Here is a 27,175-nt window from a genome sequence, read left to right as displayed (position 1 = left end):
TGGGATTTTGCATTACTAAACATGTTTACGCAAATGTGCTTTGGAATGAAATGCCTCAAAACAATAGTGTATGATTATAATTCATATAGCATTTTTTATCTTTGGAGGGCTTTGCAAACATTAACTAATTAAATTGTACAGGTCTCTCGTGTGTTCAAATATTATAATTATCTGCAGGTTAGTGACTTGCTTAAGGCAATACAGCAAAGCAGAGGATGAGTTGGGATCAGGGACATCTGCCTTCTAGTCCCATGCTTAATCCACTACAATGTGTTGCTCCAGAGTGAAGCTTGAGTCATTATGGTTAGGTACGTGAAATGCATTTTATTGATAGGGAGGCTGGCATTGTGTAGTTGCTCGAAGAGCGTGACACTGAAGAATGAATTATAAATAACATTATGCATTACTGCTACCCAGTTAGCAGTTTGTACATCTATTTGACATCTGTTTCCCCAGCGATTTGTTATTCAGCTTTTTCTGTTTTTTTCTTTCTAAATCAGCACAGAAAGCAGGGGCAGAGCTTTGTGCATTAGAGAATTCAGAGCCGTAGCAAATACTCATCAGTGTGGATTAGGTAGCAGAACAGTGCCAGAAAAAAGGCACAATGAAACTACCTCAGTGAACTGCTACCTTGACTTACTGATAAGAAAAAAGAAAGAACATTGTCCTCTGCTGTCACTTGAAACAAAATTACTTCTTTTTTCATTATCTAGATCAGATAAGTTTTTATCTTTCCTTTTCCATAAGGCAGTTCCTGTGATTTTCTGACAGACAAACATGCAGCACAGTTAAATCTTAATAGCAGTGCTTATATTGATTTATGGAAAAATGTTCCTGAATGTTTAGATCAGTGCATGCAAGACCACAAAAAAGGTTGTGTAGGTCACAGGTACATAAACCGCGCAAAGGAGGGCACTATGAAAAGGGGAACACTATTCAGTAAGGCATAATTGGGTGAGCGTGTGAATACAGGAATCTAAAAACATAAGCAAAACACATTTTTTTCTGCCATTTTCCTTTCTCCTGCACAACGGGAAAAGATTGTGCTGTTTTTTCCCCCTTCTTAGTTCAGTCCTTTTTCACTAGTAGTGACTCCAATGCAATTTAATTTCTCATAGCAAGCTCTTTTTAGACTGGAGATAAAAAGGAGTGAAAAGAAATTCTTGAATGATGGATATGAAAGTGTTTTGTCCTGAGCCTGTGTGCCAAGGAGGTGTTGTTCTCCATGTGTATGTGACTGAGGACATAAGTGTTACTATTTTGGACATACAGAGAAAAGGATAATTGGAGCTTAAAGCTGCCATACTTATGAAATTCCTTTAGCCAGAATAAAAGGAATTGAAGGCTGAAACAAGGAGTAAAGCAATGCAATGGCTGAGATAATAGCATCTAATCCTGAGGTGTATCAGAAGTTATGATAGTCATAAGTTTCAGAGTCAAGCTGAGCACCTTCATTGTTTTAGCAGTGACAAACCAAAGATGTGTGAAGAATGAACATGCTTTTATTTATTTACCCTTCTGGGATATACTGAGGTGCAACAGGACACAGTGGTGCAAGTAAATACAAAAAATGAGGCAGGCAGAAAATAAGGAAGTGCATCCTAGGAGGCAGCAGTGGCCAGAGCACTCTTGCCTTGCATATACCACTAAGCTCAGGCAATGTGGAGCAGGCTGGCAGGTACTGAGGTCAGAGGCTGCCCTAGAAAGTGCTCATTCTAAAGCCTGTCTACCGTATCTGCTGCTGGCAGAAATCTCCAGCCTTGCAAACAGAGCCTGGAAACTGAAATAACCTGGAAATGACCAGAGGCTGCCAGCAGGCATCAAAAGAAATACTTGCATTTATGTACTTGTTAAGAGGCAGCAGGAGTCTCAGCCTTGTCAGAATATCTCCCTCAATTATTTGCTTTAAAAATACAATATTTAGCATAGGGCTGGAATACTGTGTGATAAATCAGAGACACACAGTGCTGTCACAGAGATAGCTTCAAGTAAAATTCACCAAGGTGTGTCTGTTACAACCTGATGGCCATTGCCGTCTCTGTGACCAGTTGCTTATCATGGCCAAACCATTTATAAGTAAGTGTACAGGAGGAACTGGAATAATGACCAAAATCTCAGTCACAGATATTCAAAAGCAGAGTAACAGGATAATGTTGTATAATAAATTATTTGCTAAAAACTCTTCACACAGCTGAACAGGCTGAGAGAGTTGGGCTTGTTTAGTCTGGGGAGAGAAGGCTCGAGACACCTTAAAACAGCCTTTCAAAACCTTAAGGGGGGCCTACAAGAAATCTGAAGAGGGACTTTATACGAGGGCAGGTAGTGATATGACAAAGGAGAATGGCTTTAAGCTAGAAGAAGGGAGATTCAGATTAGATACTAGGAAAAAAATTCATTACTCTGAGCGTGGTGAGACACTGGCACAGGTTGCTCAGAGAATTCATGGCTGCCCCATCCCTGGCAGTATTAAAGGCCAGGTTGGGTGGGGTTTTGAGTAACCTGGTCTAGTGGAAGGTGTCCCTGCCCATGGCAGGGGGGCTGGAACTAGATAATCTTTAAGGCCCCTTCCAACCTATACCAATCTATGATTCTATGATTTCTTTTGCACTCAACATTTCTGCTTCTGAAGTACTTGCTGTCTGTATCACCACATCGTTTATGAGATTCTTAGCTACTACTAAGGCATAATCAAAATAAAACATGTTTTTCCTCTTGCTTGAGAAGAAGTACTAAATACGTGCAGTTCTGTAACAGGTACAGCCTTTTCATCCTTTTCCATGCCATACTGCACGACATAGAGGTACTGCTATCCCCCTATGCTTGCAGCAAGTGTGAAATACTACAGGTACCCAGAACCAAGATGAAATGCAACAGCACAGGCACTTGAGATTAACTGCCTGCTTGGGGGGAGGTCTGATGGAGGCATTGCAAGGTTATAAAATAGGTGATTTGCTCCAGCAGTGTTTCAGAGCACCTACACAAGGCATCAACGCTCCCACAGTACAGTCAACAGAGTTAAATGATCTGAAGTTCAATGGGCAAAGCAACCAACTTCCTTTACCTACCACTTAACTATGAGTTATCTCTGCTCTTCTGGAGCTTGGGCTTCTGACCTGTAGTTGTTCATTAAAGTACAGTTTGAAAAAAAAGGCTTAAGTTCCCAACTTCCCACTGTGGAAAATAAGAAGTACTTTGTTCTGAGCTTACCTATTTCTGCCTGGTCTAAAACCCAGAGCATGCTGTCCTCTTCCCACCAGCCTTCTCTCTGTCTGAAAATGTGATGGCCAGTGGCAGCAGTGGTACAGCCACCCACGTCTGGCATAAAAACCTAGTCGTTAGAGTACTGACTCAGGAAGCCAGATACCTACGTTTGCCAATAATGGAACACAAGGGTAGAATGCAAAAGATACAAAAGATATCCAGGAGTGCTCCTACAACATCCTTTCCCTCTTACTTTTCCTGCTACGCTTGCGGTTTGGATTGGGAAGTGACTATTACAGGTCCTTTTTATGGTGAATCCATGTTGTCATGTGTGATTTAGCCATTTTCATAGCACAGATAAAGTTCAAGGCCCAGAGACAAGGATTGGGTGTTTCTCCCCATGATCTCTAGAGGAGAGCAGCGTCTGGGTGAAAGGCCACCAGCATTTGGCTTTCAGGCCAGACAGAGAAGAACATAGGAAGCTTTAGGTGTCTGTGAGGTTGGTTGGAAGATGTCTGTGTGTCTTTCACTTCAGTGCCTGGATACTGGAGGTTCTAACCAGAGTTTTAGTTGTCCCACTGACAAAAATTTAGCCTGCAAATGCTTATCATCCTCACAAACATTATTTTTGCCTGCTGTATTGCTAAGTTGTTAAAAAGGGACCTTTATGAAAAATGTACAAAATTTAGAGTCATGATTTCTGGGTAATGTGTTGCTGTTTGTATCAACTGTAGGAATAAATATTTTTCCCAGTAAGACACAAAGATGATTATAAATTAATTGACATAGGAGAGAATGGTCAATGTTATGGTTTCCAGTTGCCATTCTTCCAGTGCACATTCATTTCAGTTGAGGGCTGGTGGGGTCAGGGAGATTTTGTCCCAATGCCCCGTGATTAGGTACAACTGTGAAATAAAATCTGTATCTAGTGATGCCATGGGACAGGTACCTGAGACGTTCCTGAAGAAGGAAGAGTCTACACAGAAAGTCGAAAAAATGTCAGACTCTGAGAGAGCTAATAATTTAGACTTCAAAAATCCTTTACATCATTTTGTCATCTTGATAGCAGATTTCTGACAGTATCAGAAATGTAACATTTACCAAATGGCAAAATCAAACAAGCAGTAAAGAAGACTAATATTTACTACACATTTGAAGCATGTAAGGGGTTTGAAAGATTCAGTGCAAAATCTTGGGAGAAAATGGATTATTTGTAGGTTTCCAAGGGCAAATGGAAAATGCAGTTATATAAATCAAGAGAAGTTGCTTTGAAATTTTCCTTTTCACTTTCAAAAATTGCTGTGCCAAGCTGGCCATTTTAATTGAGCATTATGAAGGACCCAGAATGCTTCCAGTGCAAATGCATTCAGCTGCTGGTGTGCTAGAACATTTTTGTGATTCATGTTGTTATTCTGATATTTTTACTAGTTTCTTGGGCTTTGGCCTCAAACCAATTTCTTGGTACATTTGAGGTCTAAACCCCAGAGAGAAGGACTGAAGGGGGTTATTCATGGACTTGGCTTTCTACAGGCTTTACTTTTCTGTTTCCCTCATGTGCTGGTGGAACTGTTTCCAAAGCCAGCTGTATGATGCCTCTTGTTTGAGCACATGCAGCACATCAGAATTTGTCAGTGAAAAGGAGCAGTCCATGTACTCCAAATCCCAACATAGGCGTTTATACAGCTATGACATTGTATATTTGTGTTGTGCAGTATTCCAAATAATATTCTAGAAGATTTATCTATTTTCCCCTGGAGTCTCAGTTTTAAGTAAAAGGCTTGATTTTTCAGTGATGTGTTGGGAATAATATTACTTAAGCAGCAGAATTCTGGGAGTGGACATTCGCTCCAGCCTCTATTTTCTCTTTGTGCAATGTCTGCCTGCTCTAGGTTCTCGTTAATGTTTACCTCTTGGTCACTGATTATTTTTTAATGAGAAAATATGATCTACCATGATCCAGAATTACCACTACATGACACCTGGGCCCTTAAGTTTTGACTTTGCTCCCATGTAAGTTAATGGCAGAGCTCCTGATGATTTGCTTAGCACCAGCTGGGACCTCTGCAGAGCAATTTGAGTTGGAGAAGAAGTTTTAAGTGAATGGGAAAATCTGAAAGTCTCCTCCACACTGAGGCTATGTGCGTACTTTGCAGTAAGTGTTCCTCAAGCTTGTCTAAGTCCCCTATAGTTGTTTGGGGTAACTTAAAATTCCTAATTGTCTGTGTTCAATTTCCAGAGAGAGCATGTGGGGCTGTGCCAGGTCAGCTGTTAACCCTTTTCGTTTTTTCAACTCCAGGTATGAAGCATTTTATTGTGTATTATATAATGTTCTGTTTTATTGACAAAGTCTAGTAGCAGTGCTTTTCAGCTTTTTTTCCCTCTTAATGTCACAGCTGGGGGATATGCGGGCCTAGGCAAGGTCTAATGTTGGTTTGTGTTACTGCTTTTAGTATTTTGGGGCTGGGAGGGTGGTGGTGTGCATCATGGGAAAGCTGCAAAATTTTTTTTCAAAATCCCAATGACTAGAATACAAAACCAGAAAAAAAGAAAATATTCTGTTAGATGTTTGATAATGCAGTTAAAAATGCTCAAATTGTCTATTGAAATTGAGTAACGAAATTAAATGTGAATCAACGTAGCTGGTTATAATGGGTCATTGCCAGTTACCATGAAACAGTCCACCAGCAAAGCTGTGAATGTAGGAAAGAGATCTTTGCTTGTTTTTCAGGGACGCCAAAATTTTAAAACCTTGCTGTGTAATGCCTTAGTAGATGCCCTGCTTTATAGTTTAAGACAAATCCAATGGGGGGGTGACTGGGAGGTTTCAGTAAGAGCTGTGATACCATAAGGTGCTTTGGGTTCACCTCACTTGCCCAAGGAGAAATATTGTATGACAGAGGGGTTGTACCAACTCTGATAGGATTCCTGTTTTTGTTGGCTTTGTTGCTGCTGGTTTATTGGGTTTTAAAATAGCGTGTGATTAAATGTCTGCTCTTAGTGTGCTTGCTTGCTTGTTTGTCCTTCCCCCTTCATTTGCTTGTTTTGTGGGCCCCTAAAAAGATTCCTTTGCAGTCGTGTCTGTCATGTGACAAGTGTATACACATCAACTCACTGCTTTATCTACTCTTAGTAATCCATGGGCCCTCCTATGTAGAGTACGGAAGGAAAAACAACTTCAGACATTCAGCATAAGCAAATAAACTGCAGAATAAACCTTCACATTTATAAGTAGAGTTAAATTCATAATGAAATTAAGAAGACGGCACGTTTAAGAGCAATTACACTTTCAGATTGCTAATGAGTAGTTGAATACAGAAATCGTTCCTCAAATCTACTCCAATTTGCACTTAATTGCATTACAACTGGTATATTTATATTAAAAATGTGCAGGATCTTATTACTCAAACATTTTCAAAGCAGCAGCAGGCAGCAGCAACTCCTCCATTAAAGCCAGTGCAGCGCTTTTAAGGTTTCTGTGGAAATGGAATAGAGGTTATAAGATTATTAAAAAAAAAAAAATCCTTAGAATTTTCTTTGATCTGGTTGAATTTATCAGTGCAACTTCAGAATTTATAATGAAGAGCCTACTAGTTTCCCAAAATGTTGTATTTCTAGAATAAATTTGTATTTCAGATACTATTTTGAATGCAAAGCTACTTTAGCGAAAATCAGCAATAATCTATATAATCACCAATTCTATTAGCCTCTATTCTGTAGGAAGCATTTTCAAGAAGGAGGCTTGAAAATGTTGTCAATTTTTGGTCTTTTCTTAGCATTGCTCATGAATTTGTACATGTAGAGTTTGCACATACCACAACAATGAATAAGAGCTCCTACTAATGAGGCCTGCTGAATAAGATTCATGGTTAGATGTAGATGAAGATGACATAAGTTATTTCATGTACCAGTTCTAAACCACTAAAAGTTTGTTGGCTCTGACTGGAATGAGATGAGTCTGAAATATAGTATTTTGTTGAGGCCAGTAGCTGGTAATAAAACCAGAAACTTGTAAGAGAGGGGTAAGGTCTTATATGGGTTTTTAAAATAAAGGACCAAATTATTCAAGAAATTCACAGCTGTCAAATCTCATTTAGGCCATGAGGATCTGTCTGCAGAGTGAAAGGTGGAAATGAGACCAATAAGATGAATATTTCAGTTAGCGTATCATTTGAAAGTATGAATTCTTATGGTGCACTTAAAACTGCTTGTTCTGCTAGGGAATATTCTTCACAGCTGGTCTTGCTTCTTGGAGTATAGCACTATTGCAGTTTAGGAGCAGTAACTGCTTGTCAGAAGTGAATTGTGCTACAATTAAGTACAGCTTAGTGAGTGTCTGTATTTCATTTGAATGAAATTTCATGCCTGGCTAGTTTTGGGTTTTCTTTTTCAATTTGGTGTTATTAAAGTTATCTTTTTCACTAAATTTCAAGAAAATTACTCTTCCATAAAACTATGGTCTAAATTATGGTATTCCAGTTATGAAAGTACAGAAATATTCTTAGATACTTGATTTATTTTTTTTTTTTTTTTGTGGTAGTGGGGGAACAGAATGGATCATGAAGTCTTGAAGAAACATTATTTGTAGGCTCCTTTTTCTATTGGTCTCATGAAATCTACTAAAAGCTGTAAGTTTTACTCAAAAGCAGTTCCACACGAATGTTCTGCATCTGCTGGCCAGTGTGGATGGCCACAAGCTGGGACTGTTGCTGCAATTCATACATGTCTAACTGTTCTTTTCGTGCAAAATGTTGAGTATTTTGTCCGTACTGCTTTCCCTGATACAGAAGTGTGCTGATCTGCCGTTTCACTGGTGTTATCACATATGAGTCTCAGATGTTAGTGGGCACAACATGCTTCTTCTTCCTTGGAGTCTTGCAAACAGTACTGGTTTTGCTTTTGTATAATTTACCCCTGTTCTTCTTTTTAACACCTTGTTCCACAGGCTCAGCCAGATGGGAGATGTTTGGCAGCTGGAGATGCCAAATTCTGGAATATAGCTTTCCTGAGTTGGCACATGGGTTCATGGCTGGCTTCTTGGCTTGCACCTCTGCTTGGCTAGCTGTGTAGCTGGCAGCTGTAGCACTGCCTTTGGGGCTATGTTAGGGTCAAGCTGCTATGGAGTTGGATGACTTTCCAGATCTGAATTACCCTGCTGGACACCATTTTCACCTTAGTTTGCTTTGACTCTGCTATTCAAAGATGGATGTTTGCACTCTTCTGTTTTATTCCTGCCATTTGTAAGGCTAACTTGAAGCAGTAGTTCTCGTTTGTCACCACTTCAAAAAGAAAAGCAGCATTGCAGAGTGTACTCTTTCACTTGTTAGGATTCCCATTCAGTTAGCAGGAATGTAAGGCCCAAGTCTGTGCTTGTAATTCATCTCTGGGACCAAACTGTGACTACAGAGCACAGGCCTTAAAAAAAATGTATTTCTTAAGTCTAAACTTCTCTTTCAGCCATGAGTGAATCTGGCCTCCGTTGAACAGAAAAATAACACACATTTAGGGAGACAATCCGAATAATTTTTTTAAAGAAAAAGGATAAAGAATAATGATGATGATAATAAATAGAATGTTACTGATAATAATTAAAAGCACTGACAGAAGAAAATACTTAATCTTCTCTTTACTTGATGTGGAATGTCCTCATTACATACTTTAGTTTTACCTTAGATTTTTTGGTTTGGTTTTTAGTTGAGTTGTCTTCTTTTTCTTTCTATAAATGAGGTGGTGAAAAATTAATGCATCTAGGATAGCCAAAGCATTTGAAATAATTCCCTAATCTACATCTTTTCCTCCGTGCAGCTTGGTGCATAAACATTACTTTCAGTGGGAAAAACTGCAAATTCAGGAGGTTACTGAGACTCCAGATACTTACAATAAAGTTCAGATTAGTCATACCTGCTATGACTAATTTTCATTCCCTCACTCAGCTGTAGTGAGAGTACATTGTGCTACACTGACTGGTATCTCTGTGACACACTCAGGAAACTTTAGTAACACTTGAGCAGATAGATAGCACTTGTGCCTTACTTGGACACAAAGTAGGTTTGTGTCCTATATGTTAAGATTAATCTTTGCAGGGTGAGGAAAAGCACCTGAATTCCCCCATTGCATGTTTCAAGAGCAATCAAAAGGAGACCCTACCCATCTGGTTTAGGTGTATACCCCACTGATGGCCTACGCGATGTTAGTGCTTCCACAGGAATACAGCCTGGTTACATTACCTAAGTCATCATGGACTATATAGGAATAAGAAATAAAGCAATAGGAAATGAAATACAAGCGATAGGAAATAAAAGCATCTGTTTCACTCGGAGGTAAGCCGCATAGCTCTTTCTGGGCAACAGTGGAGCAGAGATGATTCTATTGAAAAGCAAGCTGGCAGCAGCAACAGCAGTATTCCCACCTCTGCAGGAGAACTTCATTAACTAGCTTGTCAACAGAGAGAGAGACCTGAGGTTTAGGTTCTCAGCCCAGGCATCATGGGGGTGTTATAATCATTGGGATCCTTGGCACAGACCTAATCAGATGAGATACTTGGGGAGCAGTGGAGTCTCTCACCTCACTTTTTGCTGAATATGGGCCATTGTATAGGCAAGAGCACCAAAGTCACAGGTTGCAAAGGAAAGTAAGAAGAGCCTGGATCCTACCTGAGCATGAACAAGACTGGGACTGTAGGCTCCATTCTCTGGAGCAACATTAGGTCAGAATGAAATAGAGCTATCACCATCCCCCTTTTGGAGCTAAGTGTCCAGATTTCTGCCCAACCTTTTAGGTTTGTTGTTCTTAACAGTCCTGGTTGCTGAGTAGTTCGCTTACATGAACACTCAAGCAGGAAACCACAAGTCCTTATAGCCAGGTTATTCCTGGGGTGATGAAGATGCTGAATCAGTCTTCTGTCTGAGAAGGACCTACAGCAGAAGTCTTTCCTTCCCTAGTTGAATTACCTGACTGCAAGGCTACAATACAACACTTGGCCAGTGTCACCGTGGTTGGTACCTAAAGCAGCTCCAGTGAAGGACCTCATGAGTTTAAGGGCATGCTGTGTGGGACTGTTCATGGACAGTGGGTGGGAATGTGGTCATGGACCTAGGAAGGCTTCTGGTGCCTGCCTCCCAAATCAGGGTTTCAGCATGCTGGTTTTCACACTTCTCCATATGTTATTTCACTTCCTCAACTATATTTTCTCCTTTGAAACAAGTAAGCTATAAGTCATTTTTAATGTAGTAGAATTAGAGATGTTATTCCATTATCTAGAGTATCCCTTTTCCCTGTTTCTTTGTTTCTGCCCTTTTACATGGGCCTGGCTGTCCTTAATTTTTGAATCTCAGCCACAATTTCTGCTCCACTATAGCCTTTCTTGTCACTGTCTCTATCCTAGTGGCTTTGGCAATCATATACAAGGTAGAGCAAATTATCTTCTTTCTTCTTAAAAAAAAGAAAAAAAAAAAAAGCAACTATGATTGCTGTCCCTTATGCATTCTTTTCAAGCACAGAAACAATGTGTGCTGTTAAAAAATAATAAAAAAAAAACCCTTCAAAAATGTTTTTCCCTTGCACCTCCAGTACATTCTGTAACCCAGTTACTGTAATTGTTTTTAAACTTTTTCAAACACACATACTGTCAAGAGGTTGCAGTAAAACAAGTGTTTCTCGTAAGACCAATGTGACCGCAAGGCATGAAAAAAGATGACAGAGCAAACAGAAATTCACATGTTTTGTGTATCAACATCTTTTTTTTGCCCAGTGGCAGATACTTGGAGAAAGAATCTGTTTACTTCAGTGAAAGGCTAGCTTAGAGTTTTCTGATTCCCAAGGCAAACAGAAGGCAGAGTTTCCAGCTTGCAAGCTATTCAGTGTGTGTGATGAGCAGAAGTCATTTGTGGATTTGTATGTTGCATTTTAGCATGATTAAATGTTTTAAGTCTATGGATTTCATGTTGGGGATTAATGATGCTGAATGAAAGAGCATCAAAGAATAAAACGTATTTACATGCCAGATTAAAATACCTTAAAAAAGAGACAGAGTACCTTATTGGATAGAAGTGAGGTAAGAGCTGCGTAGGACCAATTGTTCATTCTGCGTCAAAAGGATGCTTATTTCAGCATAGAAAGAAGAAAAGTGAAGGTTTGATAAGGATTGGCTGTACTTGTCTGAATTCTGAACACTTGTGTTTCACTCATTATTTTGGAAGAGGGGATTAAAGAGGTTTCATTATCAGTTAGTGCAGATCTGTTTCACTGAATCAATCAAACCATGATGCTTAGCTGCTTGGGATTAATGAGATGATCTTTAACTGGAAAAATTGTTGGTAACAGCATGTTAGTAAAGGACAGGATGTGAAGTTATTCAGTGCAAAGGTGGACATAAGATACAGTAAAGGTGGTGTTTGCTGCTTTGAATTTGCATAATACTTTTAGATCTGTTTGCCTTAGCATATTAACTCATAAACATACCATTATCTTAAAATGTGCTTAATTGGTTTGTATATGTTCTCTGCAAATCTTCCTCATGGCTGTCTAGATTCATGGTCATATCTGGATTTGCAGTTAGGTGTCGCATTCTGTTTACCAAGATAACAGTAGATGAAGATGGAAAAGACCTATTTGCTCATTAAATCCATCCTGTTGAAAGCACAATATAGGCTCTTCCAGTAGTATTAAACTGTTAGTATCCCTGATGTTATCCAGTATGCCAGGGAGAGAATTTATTTGTGCCATATCTGTAGATAAGGGTGCCTTAATGATCAAGTTAGCATGTGAAATACTTAATGCATATGAAATACTCCCTACTGAGCTGGGGAGAAGTTTAAACGTGCAATCTAATACAGCTGAGTAAATAGCTGATGAGACCAGCTCGTGCACACATTCATTTTTTTCCCCTGCTGATGCTCTAATCCAGATTAGCGTGTGTGAGGTGAATTCAGCAGTCTGATACACACTGTGATTTGTTTGACGCAAAAGGGGTTGAATGATTACCCTGGGTTTGGGGCAGCAAAGGGGAGGGGTTGACAATGTGAGGTTATTTCCCCCCCTTCTCCACTTCCACTGCTTAATACAAGACCTGAAGCCCTTAGTTACCGAACAATGTCTGAGCAGTAACCAAGCTTGTGCAAACCCCAGAGAAGAGTAATGACTGTTCCTCACAAGCTTCCTGCCTCGGTGCAGGTGCAGGAATCAGGAGGGCCTGAATAATTCATAAGGTGCAAATTAGCCCCAGCTTGCTCCCACTGCTCGAATTCTGCTTCAGCTTACCTACCTAGTTGCTAGAAGAACAGAAATAAAGGAGGCTTGGGAAACTGAAGAGGGCAAGGCAAAAAGCGTTATGGTTTAAAGGCTAAAGTCACAGAGACTGCTGAACGCTGGGTGCGTTTGAAGGCTTGGTGCTTATTGAGGAATTGGACTGTGCATTGACTATTCATGAAGTGTTTTCTCAGGAAGAAGTAAGCTCTGGGGACCCAATTCATTGCTCTCAGAGAAGGAAAAGACTTCCTTTTAAGAATTAGGCTTTTCCCATTTTTATTGTTATTGTTTTTAAAAATTACTGGGTTTAAAAATAAATAATCTTAAAAGGTCATTTAAAGCCTATTAAGCTATTTGAGATGGATTTATGGTGTCACTGAACTCCAGAGTCCAGATAAATTGGCTGAGAAATTTTGGATGTTAGGATGGTTACTCCTTCAAGTGAGCATGGATTCAAACAGCTTGTATGAAACTAGTTATATCTGGAAATGCAGTGTGCAATTAAGCTTGTATTTTTGTCATTTAAAAGGCTGCATTTCTGCATTTCTGTTTTCTAAATATTGCTTGTGATGGTTACCTTTTCTATGGGTTACTTAACTGGTTTTCTGCACAGAAGAATGAAATGAGAGGCGAGAGGTGCTTAATCCTTCTGCTGCACATAACTGCAGCTCACCCAAATGCCAAGTAAAAGGTTTTGGTGAGCACTGTTATTATGGGAGAATGGGATTCCTGACACAGATCTATAAACAATTGGTGTGTATCCATGCGGTACCAAGAGGAGTCGGCCTGAAAAAGGCAGATTGTTTCTGCCGCATACCTGAATATCCCTTTGACATCTCTCATGTGGGAGATGGAAACATCCGACATCCCCAGCGGGAGCAGGAACAAGGTAGTTAGTTCTCCCTATTGACAGGTGTTCGTGTGGAGAAAAACTCTCCTAATGTTTTTACAGTGCTCAATAAGAAAAGAGAACAGCAGGAGAAAAGATCTTTTTAGTGGTTTGGGGGGGAGGGTGTTCTGGTTTTTTTGTTTGTTTTTTTTCAACATACATCCCTTCTACCCCGCCCCCTCTTGGCTCCCGCGTGCAGCAGCAAGATCACGTTGCCATCATCTGTTTTTGCATTTCCCTCATTTGGGTGGCTGGAATAGGAGCTGGCTCTCATTTTTAGCTGATTCTGTCATTTCCGCTAGGCCCCAGCTTGGGGGAATGCCAAGACCAACAGGTGATCCCTGTAGCTGCAGAACAGCAGGAAGGAGGCTGTGCATGTAGGAGACACTGCACCAGAGGGGCTCCCTGGCCCTGATCCATCTTTCTGTATAATTAACACCCCCCTTCCCCAACTCCCCCATAGCGAGCAGAAATCTGTGCAGAACAGCTCAGCTGCAGCAGCCCTTGTAGGGAAAATGTTAGTAGAGAGCCCTGGAAGAACATCGGCTGTGTCTTAGAAACCGTGGTTGGTCCTTTATATGAACAGGGGCAAAATCGTATTAGGTGATGAAAAGTAATATGCACCCTGTCGATTTAGAGTAGATATTAGGAAGAAATTATTCACTATGAGGGTGGTGAGGCACTGGCACAGGTTGCCCAGAGAAGCTGTGGCTGCCCCATGCCTGGCAGTGTTCAAGACCAGGCTGGATGGGGCTTTGAGCAACCTGGTCTAGTGGGAGGTGTCCCTGCCCATGGCAGGGGGGTGGAACTGGATGAGCTTTAACGTCCCTTCCAAACCAAACCATTCTGTCAGTCTATGAACCATTGCAGGAAAATAAGCATTTCAATAAATTTTAGTGTTATGCTTGCAGGCTTTCTTATTGTATACGAATCAGTTTAGAAGGAGGTGATAATCCAGTTTAGGTTTTCTCTGCAAGAAGTAGCTTGTGGAGTCAGGTGGAAATACTTGGGAAGCTAGTTAGCTCTGGTCAGGAAGGGCTGTCTCAGCTGTAGAGCTAGGGCCAACCGGTGCAGCATCTGCACAGGCTTTGCATTCTCTGTGTGTCTGCACCAGGGAGGCAGGACAGTGCGGGGCTTCACAGGGGGAATTGCTAGAACACGTGGAAAACTTTCTGGAATTCTCAAGACAGCCTCAAAGAACTGTTTTGTTTTGTTTCTTTTGTTTGGGGCTGGGATTTTTTTTCAGAGGAAGCTCCTAAAGCGTTTTGTTTTTTGTTTTTTTTTTTTCTTTTTGTGTTGTTTTTTTTGTTGTTGTTGTTGCTGTTGTTTTTAATGAAAACAAGGTTATATTTAGGAGATGACAGTGGCTTAACTAAACCAGTTTCCAAACATGTCTCTGAGGCTTAGGTTAACCCCTTGGCATATACCATAATGTGAGATAACATGTCCCTGGAAACCCTAACTGCATGTTTGTATTTGTGAGGCAGGCTGATGGTTCAAGATAGACGCTTGGTGGCCTTAATCCTCTGCTGAATAGGTGATATCTCAAATTTTCTCTGCAGGGTACACATGGAAGCCAAATTGCTTCTCCTATGGGGTCACTGCTAGTGATTTGAAAGCTGAAGGCTGTGTATAGACAAGGTATATACATTATCTGTATGAACATCCATGGGGAGCTGGGCTCTCTCAGTGCACCACAGCATATCTCCACAGCAAAGGTAGACTGCTTGGAGAAATGAAGTGGGAAGCCTGGATCAGCTCCGCTGGTGGAAATGGGGTATTGCAGCAGATCTGCACAACAGTAAGCGGTCACCCTGCCTGACCGCTCCTGCTATACACAAACCAGAAACACAAACATCAATGAGAGTAAACTCAGTTATGAGACATCAACATATTTAGTAATGCTTCTAGCAGCTAGCCATCTGCAGTCTTTTTAACCAAGCCAGCAGTCGTTCTCTGTGCATGGTTCTACAGCTTGTCAGCCATCTGAAGGAGGAAGAAGTGCCCTCACAGGGACACACTGCATGTCAGGGGTATGACGTGTGGAAATTTAAAGGGGATCCAGGACCTGAACTGGTAGTAGATTGTTCATGAATACAGACTTTACTTCCCATGGACATGTCTCTGTGTCCTAAATGGTGCACTGATAGACACTAGTATCTCTATTATTTTTCCCTTGTGCCCCTTCCTTTCTCAGTGCTGGTTTACCCCCTTCTAAAACATCTGGTATAGGAGGCTATCAGCAGGGAGTGAAGTGTTTCTATCAAAACATGAATTTTTCTCTTCTCTCATCTCTATTTGTGAAACTGTCCTAATCTCTACAATTGCAGTGGGTCCTGGACAAACCTAAACAGCCCCTCTGGCAGACTCTGCTGTCCCTCTTGTTTCCCGTTGGTTTGAGGGCAAGTGGGAATGATTTCTTTCTCAGATGCTCACCTCTGGCTCCAGTGACCTCTGTAAACCCACACATGCATGTTAGGATGAAGCAGAAGCTTTTAGGGTGGTCAGGGAGCCCAGTGACTCAGTTTCATGAGCAGGCAGCAGTACCAGTCGGAGAGTCTCGAGAGCAAGCAGGAATACTTTCCTCCTGCACTTAGCTCAGTGCAGCCTGGTCTGGGCAAAAGCCCTCTGAAGAGTACTGCAGGCAGGAGAGAAGCATCCTTGGGCGGCCCCCAGAAAGTCAAGTTTTCCAGTGCTTTTGGCAGGCAGCCTGAAGCAGATCCATTCCTTATGCCAGCCCCGTGGAGCGCTGCCCCTCGCAGTTCTCCCTCCTGCTGCAGCACATACCTTACTATTATTAATAGTCTGGAGGCGCCAGCAGCGTGCTTTGTTCTGGTCGGTATGCAGTTGCCCAGAGAGCAGGGAGCTGTGTGGCAGTTGTTTTTTGTACTGGTAGATGGATTTGGGAATGAGTGCTGCAGTTTGTCGTGCTCTTTTTTATGCCTCCTCACTCTGGGCTGTCCCCAGTGCACACAGCAGGTGAAGAATGTTGTAATCCCTCTGGGAAGTGCTGTCAGGACACGGAGGTGCATGGAAACAGCAGTGTCTTCAGGGGAAGCAGATCAGCCACACCAAGTGGTTCCATAGTGAGCTGTAAAATTCTGATGCAGAGTGAGAAAAAGAAGCAAGTCAGCCACAGGTTTTTCTTAACTTCTGCTGTGAGCATGCAGAGTCCCACAGTGTGGTTTATTGGCGCATCTTAAAACTTCAGTGGGGAGCTTTAGGTTAGATACAAGGAAGAAGTTCTTTACTGTAAGGTTTTGAGACACTGGAACAGGTTGCCCAAGGAAGTTGTGAATGTTCCATCCCTGGCAGTGTTCAAAGCCAGGCTGGACAGGGCCTTGAGCAACCTTGTCTAGTGGAGGGTGTCCTTGCCCATGGCAGGGGTGTTGGAACTGGATGATGTTAAGGTCCTTTCCAACCCTAACCATTCTATGATTCTATGATCTTAAAGGACTTCTCCAACTAGTTGATTCTGTGATTCAGTGGTTATGTAGCATGCAGGAAAGCGAGCTGCTCCTGCGCACTTGGCCTGGTTTGTGACTTGCCCAAAGTCACAGATTTTATTGAGCCGTCACTGTGAAATCAGTGAAAGCTCCAGAATCTCTGGCTGCTGTTTGTTGAATCATAAATCCTTAATAGTTGTATTTAGTTTGGAACTGACGGAACTTTCAAATGTACCTGCTTTCAGGCTACAAAACCTAAGTGAAAAAAGACATGTATTATTAGTGTGTGAGCAAAGGGCACTTCTGATAAAAACAGTGGATTTGGCAAATGACCTAACAAAATGTCCAGTCATGGGGATTCCTCTGACCTCAGTGTGGAATACTAGGCAGCGTGCACTGAACCTCATGTCCCCCAGATTAGTAACTGTTTAATGTTATTCCTGTAACCCGTATACTTCCTCTTGTTACACCACCTCCTCCTGTTTTTCCACCCTGTGTAGTTCTACTGTTTCTCTGAGTATTAGCTCACTGCAGCAAATAGTTTGTCTTTTTAACTACTTTGTGAAATACCTAGTGCTCTTTTGGGTGCCATAGAAGTAATAATAATAATAATAGTAACAATTTTTCAGGTGTACTGTGTAAAGTTGCTCTTGTATTGTTTGTTGCGCAGACACAAAGAAAGGGTGACTGCAGAATGCTGATAACTCAGCTGTAAGGTAAACCTCTATCACAGGAAGGGAAATGGTCTAGTTTATTTATGAGTACACTCAGAAACAATGCCTGCCTTCCACTATACCCACCCATTTTTTAGAGTAGCACGTTTTACTTGGATGCAGCATCACTGAAGGTCAATAATAATCAGGGCTAAATTGCTTACAATGCAAAGGTAATGAAATGCTCTCATTACACCGGTCATCATTTTCATTGTTAATTCAATGTTGTTTAACTTTTCACTGGTTTCTCCCATCACAGATGTGGCAGTGAGGCAGCGAGGCTGAGCTGGCTGCTGCTGGTACTTGAAAGGTACAAAAAGGTACCGCAAAGAAAACTGATTGACTGCAGTTGACTGTATTAGAGAGAGACCTTACTTGAACCAGCAGTAACTGGAGGGAAGTGTAAACTGGCTTTAATTCTCTAGCAGACCTCTGAATATTAAGGATGGGCACAGCAGTTGGGAGGACACATTCAGAGTCTGGTCATGTTCAGGATCACATCCCCTTGGCTTTGTCGCTGTTGCTGCAGTTACTTGCAACCAAGGGGAATTCTCTAGCTTTTGGAGTTCATGTTAGGTATATAATTGGGTGGAGAATTAATGTAAACTTAAAATAATTCCATTTCACAGGCATTATACTCCTTAGTTTTAAATTATTCAGCTTGGTGTCTCCAGTATCTCCCAAAAGCCCTGCCGTTATCGATTGTCTGAGTCTCTTTATTAGCTTATATTTTTCCCTAAAAGCAAGGCCTCATGTACAGTGTAATTATCCAGCAGTGCCGATTAACTGCATAATTCTCTTTTCTGTAAAACTGCTGTGTAAATTACTTTTCATTTCACAAAAATGACTCGTCAGGCAATTTTGTGGAGGGTTTTTTGATAGGTTTCTTTTCTTTAGGTTCCCCTTTCGCAGGCATCATCTCCATCATTATGTCATGGTAATATTGTTAAATACTGTTGTGTATGATCTTGGTGCAAGCGCTGAGCTGTACAATGGAGAAAAATAAAGTGGTTTATATGGTATTGTTACTTCTGCCAGCAGACACGATGAGCCGAAGTTGCTAAGATATCCTGCTCTAAGGGCAAGGATGTTTTTAGAGAAAAATGTCGTAACAATGAGGTCAAGGAGACTTAAAATCTTCACACATCTGAACTTTTCAGATTTCCTGTTGCTGCTTTCAGTACGGTTGAGTCACCTCAGCAGCCTGCATGTCCTATCCATCGTTGTCCCTTCCCCATTTGCCTTGGCAATGGCTCCTCATCCTTCTTCCTGCCTTTCACTCCAAGACCAAGAAGCCTACCCACCACCTTCCCATGCCCTTAGGTATTTCTTCATGCTCCCTACACCTGCTTCCTGGGCTAGATGATACTGAGAAGATGGCACGTCCTTAGGGGACTATACTCTTGAATAAGAAATGGTACTGTGCTTATCAGCTTTTCATCTGGATTCGACCTGAACAAAACAGTGGACAGCATACAGCAGAGAGCTTTTTCTTGGACTGAAGGATAGCCTGGATATTTCAAATTGAACTTTTTCCTGTCTGGTGAGCATGAGTCATTTGGTCTGCCATTTTTAAAGCTGTCATTTGTTGCACATGTCATGTATTTATAAATGCCCCAAGCAGTATGGAGGTGCAGGTCATCCTAGCCCTGCTGGCATAAGAACTAGCTTGCCTGCTCCTCTGTTCTGAGAATCCTTTACTAGTTGGCATTTGGTTTCAAAAGGGCATGTTTCACTAGTGTGTGTGTAGAAACAACTGGCCAAAGTCTACAGTCTTTCTTACTGAGTCAGTCCAAGTGGACCCAGTAACCTGGCTAGTGTTTATGAAAAGAGCAGAAAAACAGGGTTGGTATACAGTGATTGGAATACATCCATCCCCTCCGTCTATCCATCTTCTACATTATAGCTTAAAAAAAAAACCCACTGTGGTCTATGCACTTTCAGTCTTTGAGGCCATTTCTTGACCTCAGTGTTCAATATCTATATATGGCCCTGCCCTTTGTGAACTCGGCTAATCCTCCTTTGAGCCCATTTATTCTCTTGCCCTCTGCAGTATGCAGTGGCAATGAGTTGTAAGTGAAAAATAAAAATGAAAAATAAAAAATGTTCTTCCCTCTGTTCAGTTTAAGCCTCCAGTTCTTAGAAAAAATAGTGAATAATCACTTCCTATTGTTACATTCTTAAGGGCGTGTGGATCTCTACCCTCTCCCCTTGGTTATCTCTCAAATTTGGCATTCTCAGGGTAACATGATTGTGGGCCAGCTGTCAAAGATGTGGCTGAAATAATTTTCACTCTGTGCTTTCTTCTTGAGACCAAATTAATCCTAGATCTGCCATCGTTTGCAGCTGTTACTAAGAATAGGATAAATTAAAGAAACATGCTTCCCATGAACTATCACTCTTTACATTCAGAACATCACTACAAATAATTCCTTGTGGCACAAATAGTTGCAAAGCATAGAACTGTTGAAATGCCAGTTATTTAGCTGCTCTCACCATTTGCTTCTGATGAGTCAGTAGCTTGTTCAACCCTTTTTTTTAAGTATGACAAAATGATGCTTGTTGCTGTCCTGCTGCTTGAGCTACTGGCGTATCCTTGTAGAGCTCCTCATTTCCGCAGTGTCAGGAAGAACTAGGATTACTGCACCAATTGTTCTAATTGTTTCCAAATTTTTCTTCTTAGCTTGTATTTCTGGAGCTAATTTGTTGGTTTTGTAAGTTGTTTTATGTCTTTGTGTTAGTTTGTTTAATCCCAGGCACCTGTGCTTTTAGACGATGTGTCCTTCTGCTAATGTTCTGTGTGCTGATGTGAATTACAGCAATAAGCAGATGGGGTCAGATCTATAAGTATCTTTTAGGATAAAAGAAAAAGTGGTTTCCATGTGTCTAAAAATGCACATTTATATTTTGCATTATGTATTTTCCTGAGTTCTAGACTTTAACTACTTCTGTTAAAAATGATTCTGATACAATTATTTCCCTGGTTCTTCTGGTCTCAGTGACCTTTAACAACCAGTATTTTTGTTGACACATGACTTGGCAAATAAAGGCTGAAATAGTAAACGGCTATCCTCTTTGATATAGTTCCTAACTGTTTTCCATCAGGCGTTTGCAATACTGTTTTTAAAGGTTTAATTAGAGTCATTAGAAATCTATTGCATATGTCTGACTCTGAAGTGAGAGAAGTAACCATTTCAGTACACTCCTCTCCCCCAATTCCAATGCAGCATTATGTCTGATAATATTTTCTTTTATTAATCAGTTTTATTATCACAGCATAGACATCACTGCCTTCAAATCTCCACAGGCCTTCGACTAGAGTGGCTGTCAATACTGAAAACAGATTTTTGAGGGACGTTAGAGCACATTATTGTTCAGAGCACCATAAACCTTGCGGTGTTTCAGAACACCTCTGTACTGCAGAAGGGGTTTGCATCAGTGTATGTACCAAAGAGTTGCTCTATGTTAGCATTCCTTTCCTTATAATTGAGGGAAAAACATGTTGCTTTTGCAGCAGAGATCTCCCTCATGGTAATGTAACCACGCTAAGTCGTAAAGGTCACAGCTTCTGTGAAAAGTTTCTCTATTAATAGTCTATAAGTATTTTGTTTCTGCCAAGCTAGTGCTTAGAACCAAATTAGCCCCTCATTACAAGTCTGATACATTAAAGTCAAGAGTGTATCAGCATGCCCTGTGTTGCCTCCAGACACCCTCTATGATCCTTTGCTCAGGCTGCATTTTCATAAATGTACATACGGCAGATGTGACCAAGAAATCTGTTGGTCAGTCAAAAAACTGGTAAGACAAATGAGTCTCTTTTTCTTTCCTTTTTACTGCTCTTAAAACAAGTGGCAGTTTGTGAAATGTATTTATCAGCTGTGGGGAAATAGTTGCTTTTATTTCTCAATGTCACCTGTTGCCTGCCATGTAACAGCTAAAGATACTTCCATGGATAAATAAATGTTCACTGTTTCTTTTGATGTGACTCTTTTCACCAGCACAGAAGATAGGTAGAGTTCATTCTGAGTTTAATCGAGGGAGGGGGACACCTCCATCTCATTTTAAAGCATATGTCTAAGATGCACAAGGTGAATTATTCCAAGAATTGCCAGTTTGTCCCTGTCTGTAAGCAAACCATTAGCTAAGAACATAGAAAAAGGAATTTTGAAGATGACATAACAAATGTAGAGGAGATGTAAGGTAAAAATACCATCCTGGAGAGAGAAATCCTTCTTTGAAAATTAGTGTGTGAGTTCTAATCCTAAATACTGTGATACGAGCACCCAGTGAAATCCGGAAAAGTGGAGTTTGAAGAATGAATTACCTGAAATCACATGAACCTTTGCATTCAGTAGGTATATGGGACTGTGACTCGGGATTTTTTTTATCTGCCATGTGCCATCCCTGTTATCTTAGATTTCTTATGCCTTGATTTTTAAGGATGCCCCAATCACCCATATTTTCTATTCCAGATCATGCTTATTGTAAAAAAGAAAAGGAAGAAAAGAAATTGGGCAGTTAATTACTCTGTGTGTCATTGCTTTGTCTGAAAAATGATGGTAGCATTGTCCATCAGCCTTGCTTGGATATTGAGAGAATAAATTCATAAATCTGAACTGTGTTCAGGTTTTATGTCAGTTCTCATAGTAAAACCTATGAATTATAGATAAGCCTTATAATAATCGAGAAGAAAGGGAAAAGGAAGGTTTACTGCTTTGTTTGCTCTCTTTTTGCTCCCTCTAGTAGCACAGAAATGAATTGTTCATTACTGCAGTCGTAAGGGTGAGAGCACTGGTGACTTCTGATGCTCTCGTAAATTGTGTTGTGCTCTCGAGATACAAGTGGCTGTGATTCACACGTGATTTCTGAATCCTAATTGTGTTAGACCCAAAAGTAAAGATTTCCATTCCAGGTTTGCAAGTGCACTCATGCAGGCAACCCTTTGTACCCCTCAGGGAACATCCTTAACTTCTGTGGAGTCCCAAGAGGACAGAGGTTCAGCCATCTCAATCCAGTTGTAGAATTTAACATTTAGATCCACCAATTTCAGCTTTTTACTCACAAACACAACACAGAACTATGTATGTCAGTGTTTGGTAGTTAGGACTTTTTCCCTAAAAAGCACTGGGGTGGTTTTAGTGTGGCCTTCTAGAAGACATTTTATGTCTGGGATGCTTCAGTTGCAATGTGACAAGGAAGTTAAGTTTTGGAGTATATGTGGGTAGACGTCTTCCTTTGTTGGCTCAGTGTTCAAGTCCTTTAGCAATGATGTGACTTGGTGATATGAGTTCTTTTCCAAAAGTAGCAGGGATAACTTAATTGCACAGATGGACAAATGTAATGAGTGGAGTCCCATCCTCATTCCTACCTGTGGGTTTTGGTCACCTCTGTTGTGTGGGTACCAAAGTTCAGCCAAGTGCCAGTGAATCACATCTAGGAGGGCAGTAGCACACGTTAGCTCCCTAACCTGATTCTCCATAGGGTTACAGGTGCCTATGGCTTGGGGAGAAGGGGGAGAAAGCAAACCTGCTGCCTTTATTACTTGTGATTGCATTTTTTCAGGTGTATGGTGAAAAAGCACCGTGAGAAATGTCATGTGAATGACCATGTAATTAGTAACAGTGGTCAAGTAGAACCTAGTAACAGACCTGGTCTGTATTCAGACTTCTTAAAATCATCTGATCTTGCAGTAGAGTGAATCAGAGGTGAATTCAGAAGGTGAACTTGGTATTTTTTGTTTCTTATGCGTTTGTGTTTCTTACAGTATTTTCTGTCAGTCTGCTAGTCTTGAATCCTTGGTTCTCAGAATCCTTGTTTCTCTTGTTTCTATGCTTCTCATAGAAAAATGCATTTCCTGATTGCATCTGGAGAATTGTGAAGATACCTGTTCGAGTTTTCAGTGTATTTATAGCCTTTATCATTCTATCAGACCATGCATAAGCCCCACAGCAAGGCAGCTAGGTACATACATTTTAACTTCAGCTTCATCAGCCTTTGGGGGCCTCATAATTGTCATGTAGGGGACTGAACTCTGTGGGTTTTATACAGAAAAAAAATAAGTCTGTGAGTTGTGAAGAAAGTACAGTCATAACCTTAGGATGCAATGCTAACATTGTGATGTGTTAGAGCACAGCATAAAGTACCCCATAGCAGTAACTATTCCAAAAGGCAATTTCCTGTGTGCTCTCTGATGTCCCTATGTGTTCTTACCAGTAGAAATAAGACCATGACAACATGTGTATGTGGGAATTCTCAAAATGCCAACCATAAATGTGAACTTAAAGTCTAATAGCTTGCTTTTTAAAACACATTTATAGGAAACTGCACAGAGAGGACTGATCCAGATGAACTGAAATTGTTTGCCCCAGTAAAATTTGTGTGTTTGAGGACTTACAGAATCAGTTTCTAATTGCAACAGTTTACACATGTTAAGGCATTATGCATGCATGGGTTTTTAGAAATCTGAGATGTTTCTGTGTTTGCATTTGATTCACATGAATGCCAGAGGCGTGATCATGTGAAAGACACTGTGTGAGAAGCGCTAGAGCTGGAGGAGTTAACGGTACCCTACCTGATACCCATTACAGGGAAGACACTAGCAACAGGGTGTGGAAAGTGTAATAAAATACAGAACCTTCCCAGGCTGGTAGCTGAGTAGCAAAACTGGGTGCTAATATTGGGGAAGGGAAAAGGGAAAGGGGTTCAGATGAGGTTTTTAGCGTGAGCAATAGCTGTCCTTACATGTTAAGTTTTACGATACATAAAGTAGCCTTTGCTCATCTGATAAACTCCACCAGCATATATACTGTGCCCAAAGAGAGAGATTTGTAAAATTGTTCAGTGCTTTAAAGCCATGCTCTTTAGGTAGACTTTTTTCCCTGTTCGAAGTCATTATGAAATGGCACCTTTTTGTTCCATTTCTTCTGTCTCTTTCTTTCCTCTGTCCTTTGCCCCCTCCTTTTCTATCTGAGGGGCTGTTTTTAGACAAAAAGAAGCACTGTTTTTCTAACATTTCTCCAGGTGACTGATAGGGGAAGGGGGAGGGGAAAAATCTTTCTTTTTTCCCACTTCAGGCCTCGATTATTCTGTAAGCTTTGAAGAACCTTGTAGCTTAACTGAAGGACTGGCCTGATTTCTTTAGTGAAAATACCTTCCAGACATCTTCCCCAGACTATGCAGCTTGGACCACTGAAGTCTTTATTTTGGGGGAAGAGAAGGAAGTATAGATTGGAGGGTTAAGAAACAAAGGCCAGGAAAAGAAGGATAAAACGAAAAGCTAAAGGGGGCTGCTGCCATCTAGAGTCGAGAATTCACGTTGATTGTGTTTTCAAGAATGGCTTTCAGTTAATGTGTATGTGAAAACATAGAGAAAAACCCCTCAGAGCAATAGAATTGCTTTCTTTGCTTTTCGTTTCATTGGGATTAATGGGAGCTTCTACAGGAAGTTTGGATTTTTAGTAAGTGCTTTTTTTTGTGTACAGGTAATCCAGGTATATTAATTCTGATTAAATATTTCCAATCACACAAAAAAAAAAAAAATAAGATATAAGAAAGTGATAAAAGGCAGGCAACAATTTATGTGTAAGTGTATGTTTAAAGGAGGCAATAAAAAGTTGCAACCAAGCTGGGTACAGGTAACTAAGATGGAAAACATTCCCTTCAGTGTTGTACTCAGTACAGTGCGATTTTCATTCATATCTATGATATTGTAAGGATATGTTTTAATATTCAGCATCAAAACATAAGTTTTACTTTTTTTAATTTTTTTTTAATTAACTTCATAATGTAATGTTATTAAATCCCAAAATTCACCTGATGGTCAAGTTGTAGAGGGATTTTGAGCTTTCTTTCAAATACTGATTTGGAGCACAAACTGTAACACAAAGATCAGCATGAAAAAGTACGCATATAGAAGCTTAGCAAGCTGGTTAGAAGGTAAGCTCTCTCTCCAGAAGAAAACAAAACCAATTACTTAGGTTTTGTAAGTTCAAACCCTGGAGAGATTTAGAAAGACAACAAATTACTAATTGAATAAAAATACATTTCATTTTTTTTATTCTCTATTTTTATAGCATAAGCAGGTGGTACCTTTTAAGATAGCTTCCAAATGTGAACAAGTCACTCTGCCATCCTACTTTGGTTTTAACTTTAAAAATTAATGACATTTTTAGAATGATACTGCCTCTCCTTAACTTTACAAACAATATTTTTTGCTGAATTTTAAACCCTTCTGTGCCATTTTGTGACTGTATTTCTGCAAGTAGTTGCATTGAAAGCAAATTGGATTTAGAGGAGTACATGTAAAGATGCTATCATCTAGTCCGTATTAGGACTTGTTAACTGACAAGCATCTTTCTGTTTGTTTTTGCTTGATTTTATAAAAAATCTGCTCAGCATTTTCCAAGTTGATCGCATTCTTATTTGCAAGGGTTTGCAAAGTATCCTGGGAGTATTGGACAGAAAAGCAACCTGTGTATAGCAAGGCATAGAGAGAGGGGCTATTCCCACTGCAGTATCACAGGGCTTTTATTACCTCTCTTGTCTTCTTCAGCTTAGATGTTTCTTCAGCTCTAGCCTCTCAGTCCTTGTGTAACAAGCACCATACTGGGGCACTCAGACTGGGTGGTAGTATACTGGGAGAACTAGGAGCAGGACAGGTGTGTGAAGAATATCCAGTGCAGGGCTGAGTGGAGTAAGGCTGTGACTTTTGACTTAAAAATCACAAATAACTGCTGTTTGTTTGTTTGTTTGTTTGACATTTCCTCCCCTTCTAATTACAGTTAGAATTCAGAATTAGGGCCTTAGTCTGGATGACTTGAAGACTTGCAGCACCTTGAACTGGGACAGTGGCAGATGCCTTTTGTCCTGTGCCACATTTGGTCCATCACTTGTTTGGTCCTGCTTCCTGTGTTCCTGGTTGTCCAGTAGCATAGTCCCGAGGGAAGATCTAGCGATGGGTCTTTCTGGACCATCTTGCGCAAGGCCGGTCTCCTTTCTCCCAGCAAGGTGGCACCGCACCAAAGTCTGAGTGTGCAGGAACAAACACTGTAGGTGAGTTCAGGTAGCTCTGATCTCCTGCTCTGGGGCAAACAGAAAGTTCCCATTCTCATGTTTCACTAGGACTGTGAAGCAGACTGCCTCACAGTACAGCCTCTGCATAGAGCAGCATGTCCCAGTCAGTTCCTGAAGTCGTTAGATATCCCACTGCATGCTTGAAGGAGTAGAGGTATGGCATTTGGTGCAGAATGGGTAGCAGACTATCCCAATTTGAATCTATGAGAATGTCGCATCCATAATACATGGCTTGCAGGCTGTTGGAATGGCCTCATTCGCCTTGATGGGCTGTATACAGGGCCAGGGAAAGGAGGACATCCATCTGGTGGAGCAGAGCAGGGCTGGGGTCAGCATGACATACACAAGCTCAAAATACTGTGCCCTAATATTTGGTGCTGGGTATGCTTTCAGAATAGATACCTGCTGCCATTAGAGCATCCTTACATCTTTTCATCACTGGTGCATCCTGTTTCTAGAGCCTTGATATAACTGTCAATTAGCAAAAAACAGTTTGAGTAAGTTTAAGTATTTCCATTCTTTATATAGAAGATAATATTTCAATTAGCTTCCTCTTCACTTGTGTCATTTGATACAGTTCAAATTTTCAGCTATTCAGATTTTGATCTCTT

General features: G+C 40.7%; 1 protein-coding gene across 7 annotated transcripts in view; it reads left to right on the top strand.

The window, feature by feature from the left end:
* KLF12 (KLF transcription factor 12) overlaps positions 1–27,175 on the top strand; it is a 263,442-nt gene that overhangs the window by 192,379 nt on the left and 43,888 nt on the right. For 6 of the 7 annotated variants that reach the window (XM_062636888.1, XM_062636890.1, XM_062636893.1 and 3 more), the window contains one exon: positions 5,438–5,497. The exons of the other annotated variant lie outside the window; for it this stretch is intronic. In XM_062636888.1, the coding sequence (XP_062492872.1) occupies positions 5,438–5,497 (60 nt within the window). The remainder of the gene's footprint in view (positions 1–5,437; positions 5,498–27,175) is intronic. 7 annotated transcript variants of the gene reach the window in all.

The sequence above is a fragment of the Pezoporus occidentalis genome, unplaced genomic scaffold (assembly GCF_034315485.1).
Source record: "Pezoporus occidentalis ecotype Australia unplaced genomic scaffold, CSIRO_AGI_Poc_V1 ctg5, whole genome shotgun sequence".
In the NCBI taxonomy this organism is placed as follows: domain Eukaryota; kingdom Metazoa; phylum Chordata; class Aves; order Psittaciformes; family Psittacidae; genus Pezoporus; species Pezoporus occidentalis.
The sequence above is the reverse complement of the archived record's forward strand: the minus strand, read 5'-3'. Positions and strand labels throughout refer to the sequence as shown.